The sequence below is a fragment of the Mustela nigripes genome, chromosome 12 (genome assembly GCF_022355385.1).
Source record: "Mustela nigripes isolate SB6536 chromosome 12, MUSNIG.SB6536, whole genome shotgun sequence".
NCBI lineage: Eukaryota > Metazoa > Chordata > Mammalia > Carnivora > Mustelidae > Mustela > Mustela nigripes.
This window is the reverse complement of record NC_081568.1, coordinates 94,650,051-94,665,847: the sequence shown is the minus strand read 5'-3', so window position 1 is coordinate 94,665,847 and position 15,797 is coordinate 94,650,051. Positions and strand designations below refer to the sequence as shown.

General features: G+C 41.7%; 1 protein-coding gene across 7 annotated transcripts in view; it reads right to left on the bottom strand.

The window, feature by feature from the left end:
• The window catches only part of MAST4 (microtubule associated serine/threonine kinase family member 4), a 554,271-nt gene that overhangs the window by 206,725 nt on the left and 331,749 nt on the right, over positions 1–15,797 (bottom strand). Inside the window, exon 1 of one of the 7 annotated variants that reach the window (XM_059417994.1) lies at positions 3,164–3,639. The exons of the other annotated variants lie outside the window; for them this stretch is intronic. Within the exon in view, the coding sequence (XP_059273977.1) occupies positions 3,164–3,210 (47 nt within the window). The 5' untranslated portion in view covers positions 3,211–3,639. Of the gene's footprint in view, positions 1–3,163; positions 3,640–15,797 lie in introns of those variants that run through there. 7 annotated transcript variants of the gene reach the window in all.

Here is a 15,797-nt window from a genome sequence, read left to right as displayed (position 1 = left end):
TAACTTAAATTTGTCAAATATCCCACTCAAAAATTTTGCCAATGGATTTATCAAAGTATGAATCTAATGCTTGTCAATTCCCAATTATTTTTACACGCCGAAAACAAAATTAGAAATAGCCAGGTACTCTGGTACCAACTGTTTGACTGAAGTGAGCAGGAGAAATTCCCACGACAGTGCAACGAGATTCTTTTAGAATGTTCCTCTCTACTGGCCATGACCCTACACCGTACCTGGATGTTTGCCTATCTTCGAGAAGGGGTCCTGGATTGGAGCTGTATGTTGTCTGATTCCAGCTGGTTGTGCCCTTTACTGAACAGAGAAATGGCAACGGTGGCTAAAATCAGAGTTGGGCTTATCAAATTCTCATCGGTCCTTGTTTCCCATTATATGGATAATTGAGATGTGGCTGTATTTGTCTTAAACTGAAAGATAAAATTACTGCTCCAAATGCTCCCACTTATTAATAAAATGTCTCCACAACGTTTTTTGTTTTTTGTTTTAATCTTTTAAAACCATTTTCCGGTTTGGCGCCACTACTTAGTAAACTAAGGAACGGATTTCCTTATACATTCAGAGCACGTTCAAAAGCCACCGCTCTTAAACATGCTGTACTTGAACTTAGCAGCTCATTGGAAAACTCTCAGGAATGTCTACTGATACAGACATTATTTAACCTCAGTACAATCTTATCTGTCCCTTTGGGTCTGAAAATAGGCATACATAAGCACTGAAACCACGCCATGGTGCCAAGCTGAGACAGGGATCATACGTGCTCCCAAGTGTCTATTTCTATCCTTGAACCAATTTCTACCCTTATATTGAAAAAAAGAAAAAGAAAAAAAGCAACTTACTTCCTCAGAAATTGTAAAGCCATGTATATGCTATCTATACATCAGAAATTTCTGAGTAAATTAATGATCCATTAACTTCTGAAATACTTATGCATTTGGTTATCTCATATCCAGAAATCCAGAAAAGTGATTCCTGTTATTGCTAAGTCAGATGGAAAAGTCTGAATTGTATCTACAGAGTATAAAACACGCTGGTGTCATAGCCCATGGCCGCAGTGCCTACAGGACACTCTCTCCTCAAAGGGAAATAGTATTATCTGTGGAAGAAAGTTCAAGAACCACTCCATGTAGCTGGTGTGTTATAAAGTCCCCAAATAATTAAAATAATATACATATTAAATCTGCTTTTAATAAAATCAGTAATTTTTAAGACCCCCCCCATTAGAATATTTCTATGCAGTGGTTAGAAAATGAATTTACTCAGAGACTGCAGAATTTGCTTTCTCCATGAATGAATGTAAAATTAACTATGTCTATCTAAGAGGGATTTTACGTTTCAAGATAAGCAAAATGTTCACAGTAAATTTTATGCTAACACTACAGTGACATTTAATAGTGATCCCTAGTCTAGCATATCAAGCTCCCTGAATGGAGGAGTAATCGATTTTAAATGTGCAGTAACATTCAGAGGCTAGACCCAGGGGGTGTGACCTGATCCAGCACAAAATCCAGGGAACCCCCCGGGTTTAGCTGATCCATACACACTGGGTCATCATTGACAAAGTCATAAAATCTGTGGCCTACCTCGAACTCTCACATTATAGGTAGAACATTTGATACAACTGAGCTTGTCTAGTAAGAAGTTCCTTTCAAGTGTATCCTCTTAAATTGGACAAGATGCTAAAAACAAAAGAACAAGGCATAATGTGGAAGGATGAATACTACTAAGTCTGAAAAAAACAAGTAAGTGGGACAACCAGAAACAGAGGTGAAACAACGCTGGGGTTCATACCCTGGGTCTTAAGCATAAAAACACTGGCATCTGAGCTGTGCATTTCCAGAATGCCAGAGAGAGGTGCCTTGAGTGCATGCCACTGGATGTGCCATGAGGACGGTGAGGGCTGAACGCTAGGGTGGAGTTAGAGAAGGGCACGGGGCAATGGGCAATGGGTAACTATGGCTTGTATGTCCATTATGAAAAATGCCACAACTCGCAAGAGGGTTCTAAGAGCCCTCTAACTTTTTCTAAGCAAGTACTTGTTAAGAAAAAATCAGTGTAAAATTTGAGAGCAAGGACTGACTAGAAAAGTATTCACATCACTTCAGAAATGTAGTGTTTTTATTAATTTATTATTAACAGAGTAATAATTTCCCTCATATGATGCATATCCAGGATTTAAGAGGAATAATCAATACTTGGAACTGGACAAAGCACTCTCTTCCTGCAGGTTTTCCCTGGAAGTAATCCAGCACAAAATGACTGGGATTGTATGAATTTCAGCTAAAATGTAATTTTCTATCTTCACTGGAAGTTAGAAAAAAGGGTATCTCTCTTTCCCTACCAGATTTACATGTGACTGTTTATTATTTTCGGCGTGCCATTCGGCGTGCCAAGCACAGACTAACTCACAGTTCCTGCATCTTTGACTAACAGATTTAAAATAAAAATTTGCTGACACTTCCTGCATCACAGATGTTTAACTTCTGCGCCACAAATGAGATGTGGGCATTTTCACGGGGCGACATCAAATCAGAAGGCAGTCAGATGAGTTAACGGGTTAAAAAAAAAAAAAAAAAAAACCAGCTAAGCAAACACAGATCCTCAACTAGGTAAACACTGCATATGCAGTGGCTGGAGACTGCAGAGAGGACTCAAAATGCACTCCAGTTCATTAATATTCTGTTGCACAAATAAAACATGGATCACATCTAATGAACGTTACAAATAACCCTTCTCTTGTACTCTAATCCATTGTCACGTCTCCTGTTATTCAATGCAGACAGAGGCCTTTCTTGAGAAAAAGGCAGCATGGGGATAAACAAACAGTGAGAGAGGAGAAAAAGACAGCTACACCATGGCCTGCTGAGGCATTCTTTCACAATGAGCTGTTAAGATGTTTCCAGCACTGAGGTTTAGTAACTTTACATACGCAGCCACGCTTCTCCTGACTGCAGTGCAAAATGCAGGCAGGGTCTGGCTCTCCCCCTCCGCTGAAAACCAAAAGCCATGCATTTAAGACATGTTCCTCCACCTCACACTGCGGTGCTCTGAGGCTGGCAGTACAAACAAATGCTAAAGAGCTATTGGTTGCAGGAAAGCGGAGTACCATGCAGAAAGCATTAAAATATTAAAGACAGACAATACTTACTCCAAGGTCAGCCCCGGAATCTGCAGCCTTTCCCGCTGGGCTTTCATGCTTGTTGTATGTTACCACACTGTATTGTAACCATGACACACATTCCCTGCCAGCGTCCCGGTGATGACAGAGAGCCAAAACGAACCTCTAGAAAGGACTGGACTAACAATCTCTCTAGGGGGAGGGGGATCCTGCAAGTTTGGGTCCTTCCACCTCTAGCAGTAATCAAGAGATGTCAGCCGCCTTCCTCAGGTTAACAGCGGAGCACACTGCACTGCTTTCGTTAAGGGAATGAGGCTTTCAGCTCTGCATATCAAGTAATTGGTTTCTGATTTTTTTTTTTTTTTAAAACAAAGTCGCTCCACTCACAGACCCAGTTTTCACCTCAGTGAAATGAAAAGTCCTTTCATCATACAGGCTGGAGAAAAAAAATATATATATATAAAGCAACAGTATCATACTTGGGAAAGAGTTTATCTCAGCCAACCTCAACTATTTCCCACCTCCCAGGGATGCTCTCAAATAGAATCGGGCCACCGGGAGAAGTTCTGTTGACTCTTCCTTTGGTGGAGTTAACAAAATCACTCAGGTGCCACAAGAAAGACACCGGGAATGGTGCCGAATGAAAACAATTAGATTTTTTTCTATATAAGGCAATCATCAGAAAGAGGAATAAACTAACTGCATTAATTTGGGGGATGTTGAACTCTGATGTGAAGCAAACCCTTGTATGAACAGGCAAAACCCTACGATGGGAAATACCAACTGCAAATGAAAGAGATAGGAGCTTGTGTTTTTATTTTTTGAAAAGTGATTTTTAAGAACACCATGGTGCTACATACTTTACAAAAGCAATCAAATATGAATAAGGAAGTAAAGGGAGAACGTACATTTTGGAAGCCGGAAAGTTTCATCCTGTATTTATTCAAATAACACAATTTTGCACAGTACTCCTAACTGGGAACTAAGTGTACTTCCATTGTTGTGTATGAAGAACATATCTGACTCATTTCTTCTGATGCATTTTAAAATGTTTTAAAATTCAGTCACCACCGGTCTGCTGAGAAGTACTTGATCAAATTAAATTTTATTTTAGCAAGAATTCTCACTCCCAAGCATTGCTGCTGGTCCACACAGCCAATCTGTGATCAAACAACCATGTTTGAGTAGTTACATTTAAAAACTATGAAGTCAGGGGCGCTTGGGTGGCTCGCTGGGTTAAAAGCCTCTGCCTTCGGCTCAGGTCATGATCTCAGGGTCCTGGAATCGAGCCTCACATGGGACTCTCTGCTCATCAGGGAGCTTGCTTCCTCCTCTCTGTCGCCTGCTTGTCTGCCTACTTGTGATCTCCGTCTGTCAAATAAATAAAATCTTTTAAAAAGACAAAAAACAAAAAAAACTACGAAGTCAAATTTCATCATTTCACAGACAAAGAAACTGAAGGCGTACAACTGGTGACAGTGCTAGGGTTAGATGCTGGTGTATTTATTCCCCTATCCCAAAGGCCTTCACTTGCAGGGGTGCCATGTGCAGTTGTTCAGGTTGTGCCCTTCACAAAGGGGCTGAGCGGTGGGGGTGGGGGGGGTGGGGGGGATATGAAGCCTGAAGTCCAGCTTGCTTCCCACCCTACCAAACCTGCCGTATCGCTCTAGGCTGCTTCCACAACCTCCACCTCCTCCCCACCCCCCCATTTTAAACAAAAATACCCTCAGCTTTGCATCCATCTAGAGGGTCACCTGTTTCTAATTGTACCAAAGTTCGTGTGGGCTAGAGAAGATTCATAAAATATTCCCAGAATCCTTCTCTAACCCCTAACCCGCCAACATGCTCCAAGGTATTTGTTAACTAGGTAACGACGTCTCCTACTGTGTGGACTTACAGAAAACTAACCATATCGACTTCTCAGTGGTAGCAAATCCATACCAGGAACATAGACATTGTGTAGTGATCATAGGGAGGCCATTTTAACTAATATGAAAAGTATAACAATAAGAAATGATAAAGATATAGTAGAAGGGGGATCAACTTTGCTCAGTAAAGTTAGGGAAAGCATGAAAGGAAGCATGGCAAAAGTAGGGTTATGATAAAAAAAAAAAAAAAAAAAAAAAGGAAAGAAAGAATTCCACTCTGCCTCCCCAAAAGCTAAATTTTCTGAACTTTTTATTTTCTTAAAATAAACTACTTTAAGAATCACATTAGAGGGGCGCCTGGGTGGCTTAATTGTTAAGCGTCTGCCTTCAGCTCAGGTAGTGATCCAGGGTCCTGGGATGGAGCCCCACATCGGGCTCCCTGCTCAGCGGGAAGCCTGCTTCTCCATCTCCCACTCGCCCTGCTTACATTCCCTCTCTCACTGTGTCTCTCTCTGTCAAATGAATAAGTGAAATCTTAAAAAAAAAAAAAAAGAATCACATTAGAATTTTATTCAAAAGACTTCTCTATACAGATCTTAAGTGAATTTTAGTTCCACATTGTCAATGGACAACAAAATAATTTCCCTTGAATTTATTCTTATTTTAAAAATCCAATACCCAACTCCCCATCCTCCTCTCTGTGCCAAATAAATTCCCATGCCATGTAAAAATATCCAGACTCTCACCATTCTTTCCCCCTGAACCACTCTGATGCAAGGAATGTCCTGCCTGGCTGGACGATTAGAATTTTCTTCTCACTGATCTCTCCACTGCCTCCGTGGCACTCTCTATGCTTTGTGGGATACACAAATTCCAGAGTGATTTTTTTCCAGAATAGCACGCCTGTGTTCAAAACACTCCAACAGTTTCTCTCTCACTCTAAGTAAGGCCTAAAAATTCTAGGAAACTTAGCCGAAAAGCCCCAGAAAATCAAGCATGAATAGGAATGACAATGGTAATGTACTAGAACACACCTGAAGTTTAATGCCATGAGTTCAAGGAGAGAATGGAGAAAGGGGGTAAGAAAAGAGTGAAGAAGGGAAGGGGGGGAAGGGAGGGAAGGAAGGACAGATGGACAGACGGAGAGGGAGGGAGGAGGGAGGGAACCAGCCAGTCAGGGCGCCCCTTGGAAGATGCTAGGGAACTACCCCATTCATTGTGAAAACTGGAAAAGGAAAAAAAAAATTACTACTTATCCTGATCTCCCTATGGACTGCATTTCATGGGTAAGAAGATGCTTCTCTTTATTCCAACAGGTGAATAGAGAAAGAGTGCTCCAGTTAGAGTACCATTTCTCAAACCCTAATAAATGATTGGATCTAAGCCATGATCATGATGACTGAGTGTTCTGTGCCTCTTGGTGCAACATCTATGATGTAATCCTACGGAAAAAGACACACCACCACAGGATACAATCAAGCTTCCATATCAAAGTGTCGATTACAGTATACACAGGGACAGAGAGACGTGGTCCGCAAAAGCTCGACTGGAAAAAGCGAAAACCACAACAAAGGACCTGGTATCTTGAACCAAAATGTTCAAGTGGGGACGTGAAAGAGACGGAGGGGTTAAATAAGAATGGAGAGACAAATCCATTAATGGCAGCCTATGAACCTGTGTGGGTCCTGATACCAAACACACACATAATCAAATACTTGGAAATAATCAGGGTAACAGACACACACACTGACTGGGTATGTAGTAATATTAACTATTTTAAGAGAATATTGGGATCAGGATCACTTTTCATTTCTTATCTTTCAGAGATACACATAAAAATATTTACAGGTTAAATAAAGTATGCTTTGCTTCAAAATAATCTAGGGAGGGAGAGTAAGATATAATATTAATTAGTAAAAGTAGTGTTACCAATCTGGGTAATGGGCATATGAAGAGTTTGCTACACTGTTCTCTGCAGTACCTGCCTGAAATTTAGCATAATGAAAAAACTGGAGAGTTCTCACCATGCCCACAAAGCTCCATGTGACATGTACACCCCCACCCTTCCTGGCCTCTGTCCTTGAACTCCACTCCTCACTGTCCTTCTGGTACCCCAAAACCACTTCCATCTCACGGCCTCTGCACTGACTGCTCTGTCTGCCACCAACTCTTGTCCCCTGAGTCATCCAAACATCCCATGGAGTGGCTTTTACAACCTCGCTGACCAGGCTTGGAGTTGCAAGCATCCCTTCCACCAACTGTTTCCTTCTCTTTCTGATGTATTTCTCTTCTCGGCACCTGTGACTTGAGACATATTTTAAATTCATTTATTGTCTCTCCTCTACAGGACTGTGGGCTCCAAGAAGTAACTGTGTTCTAACTCCAGTGCCAAGAACAGTCCATTCAGATATTTAATAAATGTCTGCTGACATTAAAATACACTATGAAGGGGCGCCTGGGTGGCTCAGTGTGTTAAAGCCTCTGCCTTCAGCTCAGGGCCCTGGGATCAAGCCCTGCATCGGGCTCTCTGCTCAGTGGGGAGCCTGCTTCCCTTCCTCTCTCTCTGCTTGCCTCTCTGCCTACTTGTGATTTCTGTCTGTCAAATAAATAAATAAATAAATAAAAATCTTTTTAAAAAATTAAAATACACTATGAAGATGAAGTAATTGAAACAGTATGGTACTAGCACAAAAACAGACACACAGATGAAGAGAACAGAACAGAGAGCCCCAAAATAAACCCATGTTTATATAGTTAATTAATCTAAGACCAAAGAGGCAAAAATATGCAGTGGGGAAAAGACAAGTCTCTTCAACAAATGCTGCCAGGAACACCGGATAGCAACATGCACAAGAATGAAACAGGATAAGTTTCTATCTCCAAACATGAACATAAATTCAAAATGAATGAAGACCTAAATATGAGACCAGAAATCATAAAATCCCTAGAAGAAAATGACAGTAATTTCTTTGACACTGGTCTTGGCAACATTTTTCTAGATATATTTCCTCAGGCAAGGGCAACCAAAGCAAAATCAAGCTATTGGAATTAACCAAAAGATTTGGACGGTGAAAGAAACCATTAACAAAATGAAAAGGCAACCTACTGAATGTGAGAAAAAAATTTGCAAATGATATATGTGATAAGGGAAAATAACTCATACAACAAATAATCTGATTAAAAATATGGGCAGAGGAGGGGCGCCTGGGTGGCTCAGTCAGTTAAGTGTCTGCTTTCCGATCACGTCATGATCCCCAGGTCCTGGGATCAAGCCCCACATGGCTCCTTGCTCAGTAGGGAGCCTGCTTCTCCCTCTGTCCCTTCACTCTCCCTGTTTGTGCACATGCACATGGACTCTCTGACACATAAATAAAAACTTTTTTTAAAAATGCAGTGTATATGTCTGTGTTCATACACACCTACACACAGGAATATTACTCAGCCAAAAAAAAAAGCATGAGATCTTGCCATTTTCAAAAACATGGATTGGCTTAGAAGATACAAGGGTAGGTGAAATAATACAAAGAAAGACAAATGCCATATGATTTCATTCATAGGTGAAATTTAAGGAATAGATGGAAAAACAAGAGAAAAACAAAACAAAACAAAATCTTAAATACAGAGAACTGGTAATGGCCAAAGAGGGGGTTGGTGTGGGGTGGTCAAAAATGATAAAGGGGATTAAGAGCAGACGTATCTTGATGAGCAGTGCACAATGTACAGAATCATTGAATTGTTATATTGTACGCATTATACACGTGAAACTAATATAACACTGTATGCTAACTATACCTCAATAAAAAAAGAAAAAAAATCTGAAAAATGAATGAATGAGTCTCCCCATATTGGTACAATTACCAACTAAGGGCACTCACCCTCCTTCTTCTTACAATGACAGCTCTTCACAGTGTTTGATAACTAACCAAACAGTACCAGCAGCTCAGAGAGTGGCATCCAAGAAAGAGGAGAGTCAGGATTTGTTCAGACACCACAGAAAGACCCAGAAAGACCCCTACTGGCTGGAAAGCACACAGCAAGTACTAGGTGCACACTCATTTGTGCGCAGAGAAGGAACCTAAGGAAACATTAGAGCACTGTGCTATGTATTGGTAGAATGTGGAGAGGACACTGTTTGAAACTACACTGGAATGACTGAGAAGACATCTACACAACAAGGCTGAAGTTAAGCAGCTTTCTATTGCTACAGGGAGGGAACACCAATGTACACTTAATGGTGGAAATAAGAGTTCTAAAGAAATCCACTGGCATAGTTTAAGGCTGGGTGGTTCTACACACACTCTAGAATGGTAGTTCTCAACCAGGGAGTTCCTCAACCAGGAAATGTCTCCAGACATGTTTGGTTGTCACAACCAGAGAGGAAAGGGGTACAGAGGCCACGGTTGTTGCAAAACATCTCACCATGCACAAAGACAACCCCCATACCAGAATTATCCAAGCACAAGTGAATAGTGTAACTCTAGAAACTCTGTTATAAAGTTAAGGGTCAATTTCTGTAGGACTCTCAGTGTCATTCACTAGATTGAAACATTTTGGTTCTGATTTCACTGGACTTAGTTTCGGGAAAAGAAAAAAAAAAGAGCAGGCATTGTTCACTTATCATCCCGTTTCCTCTCTCAGCAATACTGCCAACCTAAGTGTCTGTGGATGCCTCTGTCCTGTTTTCAGGGGGAAAAACTTTTTATAGCCAGAGCCCCAGAAGTATCTGTAAGTCACAGAAACCTAATTAACAGTGTCTCCTGGCCACACTCAGCCAGCAACCTAGATAGGGAATTTTGCAAAGCAAGATGTACGAAATCCTAAGGCAAGAGCATCACTCTCCCTGAATGTTCAACTATTTATACATCCTTAAAAGCTGTGCGTGGTTGAGGAAAACTTTCAGAAAAGATGTATGTTACCTCCTTTCATCACTCATGCAGTCCAGTAAAAATCAGAGCATGTTATGAACATTTTCACTCTCTTAATAGCCAATATTACTCATTTCATCCATTTCATTCAGCACTATATGTGGTGCCAGAATACAGGAGTGGGTAGGACAGAAACCCATCTGTGGAATCCATTTAAGCTGGAGAAAGAAAGTAAGGACACAGATGGAATCATTTCAGATAAGGACGGGTACTGCTCAGGTGCCAGCACAGGTGGGATGATGGTCAGTGACCCGGGAGTATACAGTGCCCTTAGATCAGGGTGGGGAAAACAGATGATGCGTGAGTTTCAATGGTGGGATGCGAAGGGTGAGGAGACGGCACCAGAGAACGACAGGCAGAGAGAAGAGCAATTGCAAAGCCTCCGAAGCTGGGGACAAGGCTAAGTCATTTAATGGTCATGAAGAAGGTCCTATGTCTGATATGCAGAAATCCAACACATTGTTACTGAGCATTTATATAAACCATGGCATTATAAGATATGCAGAGATGAATCACACCTAAGTCTGGTTCTTAGGGAATGATAACGTTCAGTGTAGCAGGAGGAAGAATAGAATAAAAGTTCAAGTGGGAACAAGTTTTATGTCCTATGGGCCAAGGAGATAAGGAATCTGGTTTCAATGTTAACGGTATCTTTAATAAGTGGAATTAACTCTTCAAGCAGGCCTTTGTGAGACGCAGCTAGTGGCTTCTAAAGATTCTCCAACGCTTCATAGAGCAATTTCAGACAACACCACGACGGCGTCTGCGTGTGTTCATTCACTGAGGAACCGAGGTTACGTGCCTCCAGTGAGCACGATACTAGCGAAGCAAGGTGAGTAAGAGAGACCCTGTCCTAGCGGGCCTTGACACATGAAGATCAGGGCAGAGGCATCTTCCACTCCTTGACCCGCTCCTCTCTCCTGCCCTCTCCTGTTCTTGTTCCTTCCCCCACAAAAGTAAGACCCTTTTTCAACAGAGACAGTTCCTCACTGTTATCTACATAATTGGCTGAAGATAGCTTAAGACATAAAAGTCACCCCATCTACCATCTATACACACTTTCTCAAGAAATGACTGGAGGACGTGCTGCCCCTCAGCGAGGAAGCAAACCGTGTCAGAGAAATGCAGGAGGGGGAAGGGTGATGCACAGAGATGAGTGAAGGGAAGGAGCAGGATGGTGGTCACGACGGTGAGAGGACATCCCCGGAAAACGGCCGTGTGTCAGCCCCGGACAGCACACAGCCTCGCTGGGAAGGCAACCGTGGCGACGCGCTGAGGAAGAGGCTCCAGGGCGGGGGACTTGCAGGTGAGCTGGTGCGGCGGGTAACGCGCAAAGTGCTCACAGAGGTTTTACAGTTGTGTAAAGAGTATGGGAAGGATTCGTGTGGGCTGCATAAAGTCTGAGGGGAGGAACAATACAGAAATTATTTACTCCGAGAGAAACACGGGTATGAAAGAGGGGGAAGAGAATCCGTGGTGAGGAAGAGGAGGAGAAAGAGGAGATGAGGAGAGAGGAGAAGAAAAAAGAAAATTAAAATATTAAAAATATTGGGGCGCCTGAGTGGCTCAGTGGGTTAAAGCCTCTGCCTTCGGCTCAGGTCATGATCCCAGGGTCCTGGGATCGAACCCCACATCGGGCTCTCTGCTCAGCAGGGAGCCTGCTTCCTCCTCTCTCTCTGCCTGCCTCTCTGCCCACTTGTGATCTCTCTCTGTCAAATAAATAAATAAAATTTGAAAAAAATATTAAAAATATTATATATATTTAATATATAAAATATTAAATTATAATAAATACATACAATAAGAAATAAAATAAACAATACACACACACACACACACACAGTGGTAGCAAAATAATGACCCCTCTGAAGATGGCCTAATCCCCAGAATCTGTGTACTGAGCATGGCAAAAGCAACTTTGCCGATGTGATTACATTAGGGTCTTCTGATGAGGAGATTGCTCTGGATTATCTACAAAAGACCCAATGTAATCACGAGGGTCCTTACACAGGAACAGGAGAAGGCAAAAGAGTCAGAGTCAGAGACACAACTGGAGGGAGATCTGAGCCATGCAGCCATGCAGCCATGCAGCCGGGAGCCAGGAACATGGGTGGCTTCTAGAAGCCGCAAAAGGAAAGGCACAGATTTCCCTCCGAGAACCTGCAGAAAGAATGCAAGCTTTGATTTTAGCCTCCTAGGATCCATTTCAGGCCTCTGAGATCACATGTGTTGTTTTAAGACCCCACGTTCATGGTACTTTGTCACAGGAGCAATAGGAAACCAGTACACATATAACCTAAGATGAATGCTGAATATTGATTTAGCCAAAAACACTGTACCATAACAGTGGTCTAACTATTCTGGCAAGTTGGGGGATAGAAAAAAGAGGTAGAAGAGGTTGAATAAGAGATACATTTCCGTGTTCCATATTAGGAAGTCAATATATAATGTCCAGGTTGATAAAGAGAGCAACAAAACTGCACAGTTCTGAAATATGGAGAACATCATTTAAAGAAAGAGTTCTGAGAGTTGAAGCTGTTCTCTCAGGGAACCAGGCCTGGACAGTGGGAAGAGTGAGGTAGATTTCTACAGTTTTTCACAAGCCTCAGAGTACTATTTAATTTTTAAAACTATGTATGTACATTATTCCGATAAGAATAAAATTGAAAGAAGAAAAGATGAGCTATTGTAGATAGCAGTCATCCCTTGCTATATCTCTGGATTTCATCTGATTCCCCTTTACTGAAACACTGTCTCATTTCCTGCGCTTGTCATTTATTATGGAACCAACATGGCCAAGAGCAGAGTTGAGTGTGAATGAAATTGTCTGAGCCCTGGACCAAGCCATGCTTGAAGCCAGACACTGAATCTTTCCAGGGATATGATCCAACAAGTCCCTTTTTTTAGGCCAACGTAGGCTGGATATTCTGTCACTTGAGGTACTAAAGATTATCAAGCAGTACCATAAGGAAATTTTGTTAGGAGTACAAATAATTCCATAAACGTAACCATTTTTATTCCCGTAATATAAGAAAATTAAAACGCTAAACAAAGCCACAGATCCTTAAGTCCTGACTATAAAATGCACTGTAACAGTAATACTACCTATCATGGCCAGAACCTACAACCACCCAAACGCCCATCGACAAGAGAACAGCTATATATACTGCAGCACATTAACTAACAGAACGCCACACAGCAGTGAGCATACATGACCTATAAGTGCATAGCAATGTAGATGAATCCTACAAGCATAATGTTGAGGAAAGCAAAGTTTTACTATCCTGTGGGAATGTAAAATGATGCCGCCAGTGTGGAAAACAGCATGGTGATGCCTCAAAAAACAAAACAGCATCATCCTGTGATTCAGCAATGCCACGTCCGTGTATATATACAAAAGAAATGAAAGCAGAGACTTGGACAAGTATATGGGCACCCATGGTCATAGAACCATTATTCACAGAAGCCAAAGTTAGGAGCAACCCAGGTGTCCAACAAAAAACCAACATGTAAGCAGAATATGATCTATACACAAAAGGGAAGGAAACTCTGACATATGCTATAACATGGATACAGCTTTAGACATTATGTTAAGAGCAACAAACTAGCCACAAAAGAATACTGTCAGATTTCATTAAATGTGGTACTAAGAAGAGCCAAATTTATAGATGGAAAGTAGTATGGTGCTTGCTAGGGGCTGGGGAGAAGGGGAAATGGGAAGTTACTGTTAACAGGCATGGAGTCTTCCTGTTTGGTAAGATGAGTAGGTTTTGTGGGTACACAGTGATGATAGCTATACAAGAAAGTTAAGGTACTTCATGCCATAGACCCATTTACTTAAAAATGGTACCTTTTAGGGATGCGTGAGTGGTAACGGTTGAGTGTCTGACTCTTGGTTTCAGCTCAAGTCGTGATCTTGGGGTTGTGGGATTGAGCCCTGCACGGAGCTCCCCGCTCAGCATGGAACTTGCTTGGAATTCTCACTGCCTCTGTCTCTGTCCTTACCCCACCCCTCTAATAAATAAGTAAATCTTTAAAAAGAATGGCACATTTTATATTATGTATATTTAACCACAATTTAACCAAAAAAGAAAAAGTGTACCTATCCTACGATTCTATTTATATGAGGTTCAAAATCAGGTAAAACCAATCTTTTCCTCTGGAAGTCAGCACAGTGGCTGTGGAGATAGGTGGGCAGCATCGGGGAGGGAATGCCAGGAAGTATGAGGACTTCTGAGGCAGAAATCATGTGTTCTTTCTTTTTAAAGATTTTTATTTATTTATTTTGACAGACAGAGATCACAAGTAGGCAAAGAGGCAGGCAGAGAGAGAGAGGAGGAAGCAGGCTCCCTGCCGAGCAGAGAGCCCGATGTGGGGTTCGATCCCAGGACCCTGGGATCATGACCTGAGCCGAAGGCAGAGGCTTTAACCCACTGAGCCACCCAGGCACTCCTCATGTGTTGTTTCTTGAGCTAGTGCTAGTAACATGGATGTGTGCACTTTGTGAAAATTCCTCAAACTTGTGAATTTGGAGATTCCTTCAAGTCTCAGGCTGCATCTTTTCTAAAAGAAAAAAAAAAAAGAATCTCTTTCTGAGGCTTTACAGCTTTCTCACATACTTTTCAAACACACTTCCTATTTTTGGAAAGTTATTTATACCCAGCATCATTCCAGACAGGATTTGAGACAATACATATAAGAATACACACACAGCTTACTAAATCATTATTTGTTAAATTTACAAATGAAGCAATGTTTAAAAAAGGAAATTAAATCAGAGCCAGAAAAAATAATTGAAAATGGAATATGATGACAAATCCAGGGGAAAATATGCAGAAAATACAGCACCCTCAAGGATAGGGGTGAATTTTACAGAGCTACCCGGGACTGAGACAATTAATTGCTTCCCTGACATTATATATTTTCTAAGTGACTAAGGCAGGATTTTAAGTCAAATTTTCTGACCCAACTACTTTATGTTATTACAGTTTACCACACTTTTTCCAGATCATGCATAAAGTACAGACACTGACTTTTTTGACCAAATCATTCCAGGAACATTTTTCTAGATAAGATATCCAACATATTAGATTAACACCAAAATTTTATTTTTGAGAGTATTTTTGGAAACATAGTGCATAAAGTCAGATCCATGTTAGCTACATCATCCAGAAGGTAAGCTGGAGGTACTTGTTAAAAAACAAAAAAAACTTTGCCAAAAATGGACAACGCACAAAAATACCAGGGTCAATTACAGAGGCTTGTGAGAAAGCTGCACAAGCTACCAAGGTACGCTCTAGAGGAGGTAATGGATAAAAGATTTCTTCTATTTCCTTTAAAAAAAAAATGGAATGTAGAATTTATACACAAAGACAGGGACCCAGCCTGGGACCCTGCATCCCCTACAAATAGAGAGCTCTCTCTACAAAATATAGATAATTTTGCTCCCCATAACAGTAGGGGCAGCATGGGGAAGAAGTTGAGATCTATGTTCTGAAGAACAAAGGCACCATCAGTATTGAGAGATAAGGGGCACTGGGAGGGGCTATAGGAGAGTGGTAGGAGGCTGGGGGCCCCAAAGTGGGGCCTCTGAGGTCAGTGTCTGTGAGGGGATGGGGTTCTCTAGTGTCTTTGGTAGGAGCTGAAGGCACCCTGGGTAGGGATGGGGATCACACTGGAGTCTTATAAATAGAGCCACGCCTGGGTGGCTCAGTTGGTTGGACGACTGCCTTCGGCTCGGGTCATGATCCCGGAGTCCCGGGATCGAGTCCCGCATTGGGCTCCCGGCTCCATGGGGAGTCTGCCTCTGACCTTCTCCTCACTCATGCTCTCTCTCACTGTCTCTCTCTCAAATAAATAAATAAAATCTTA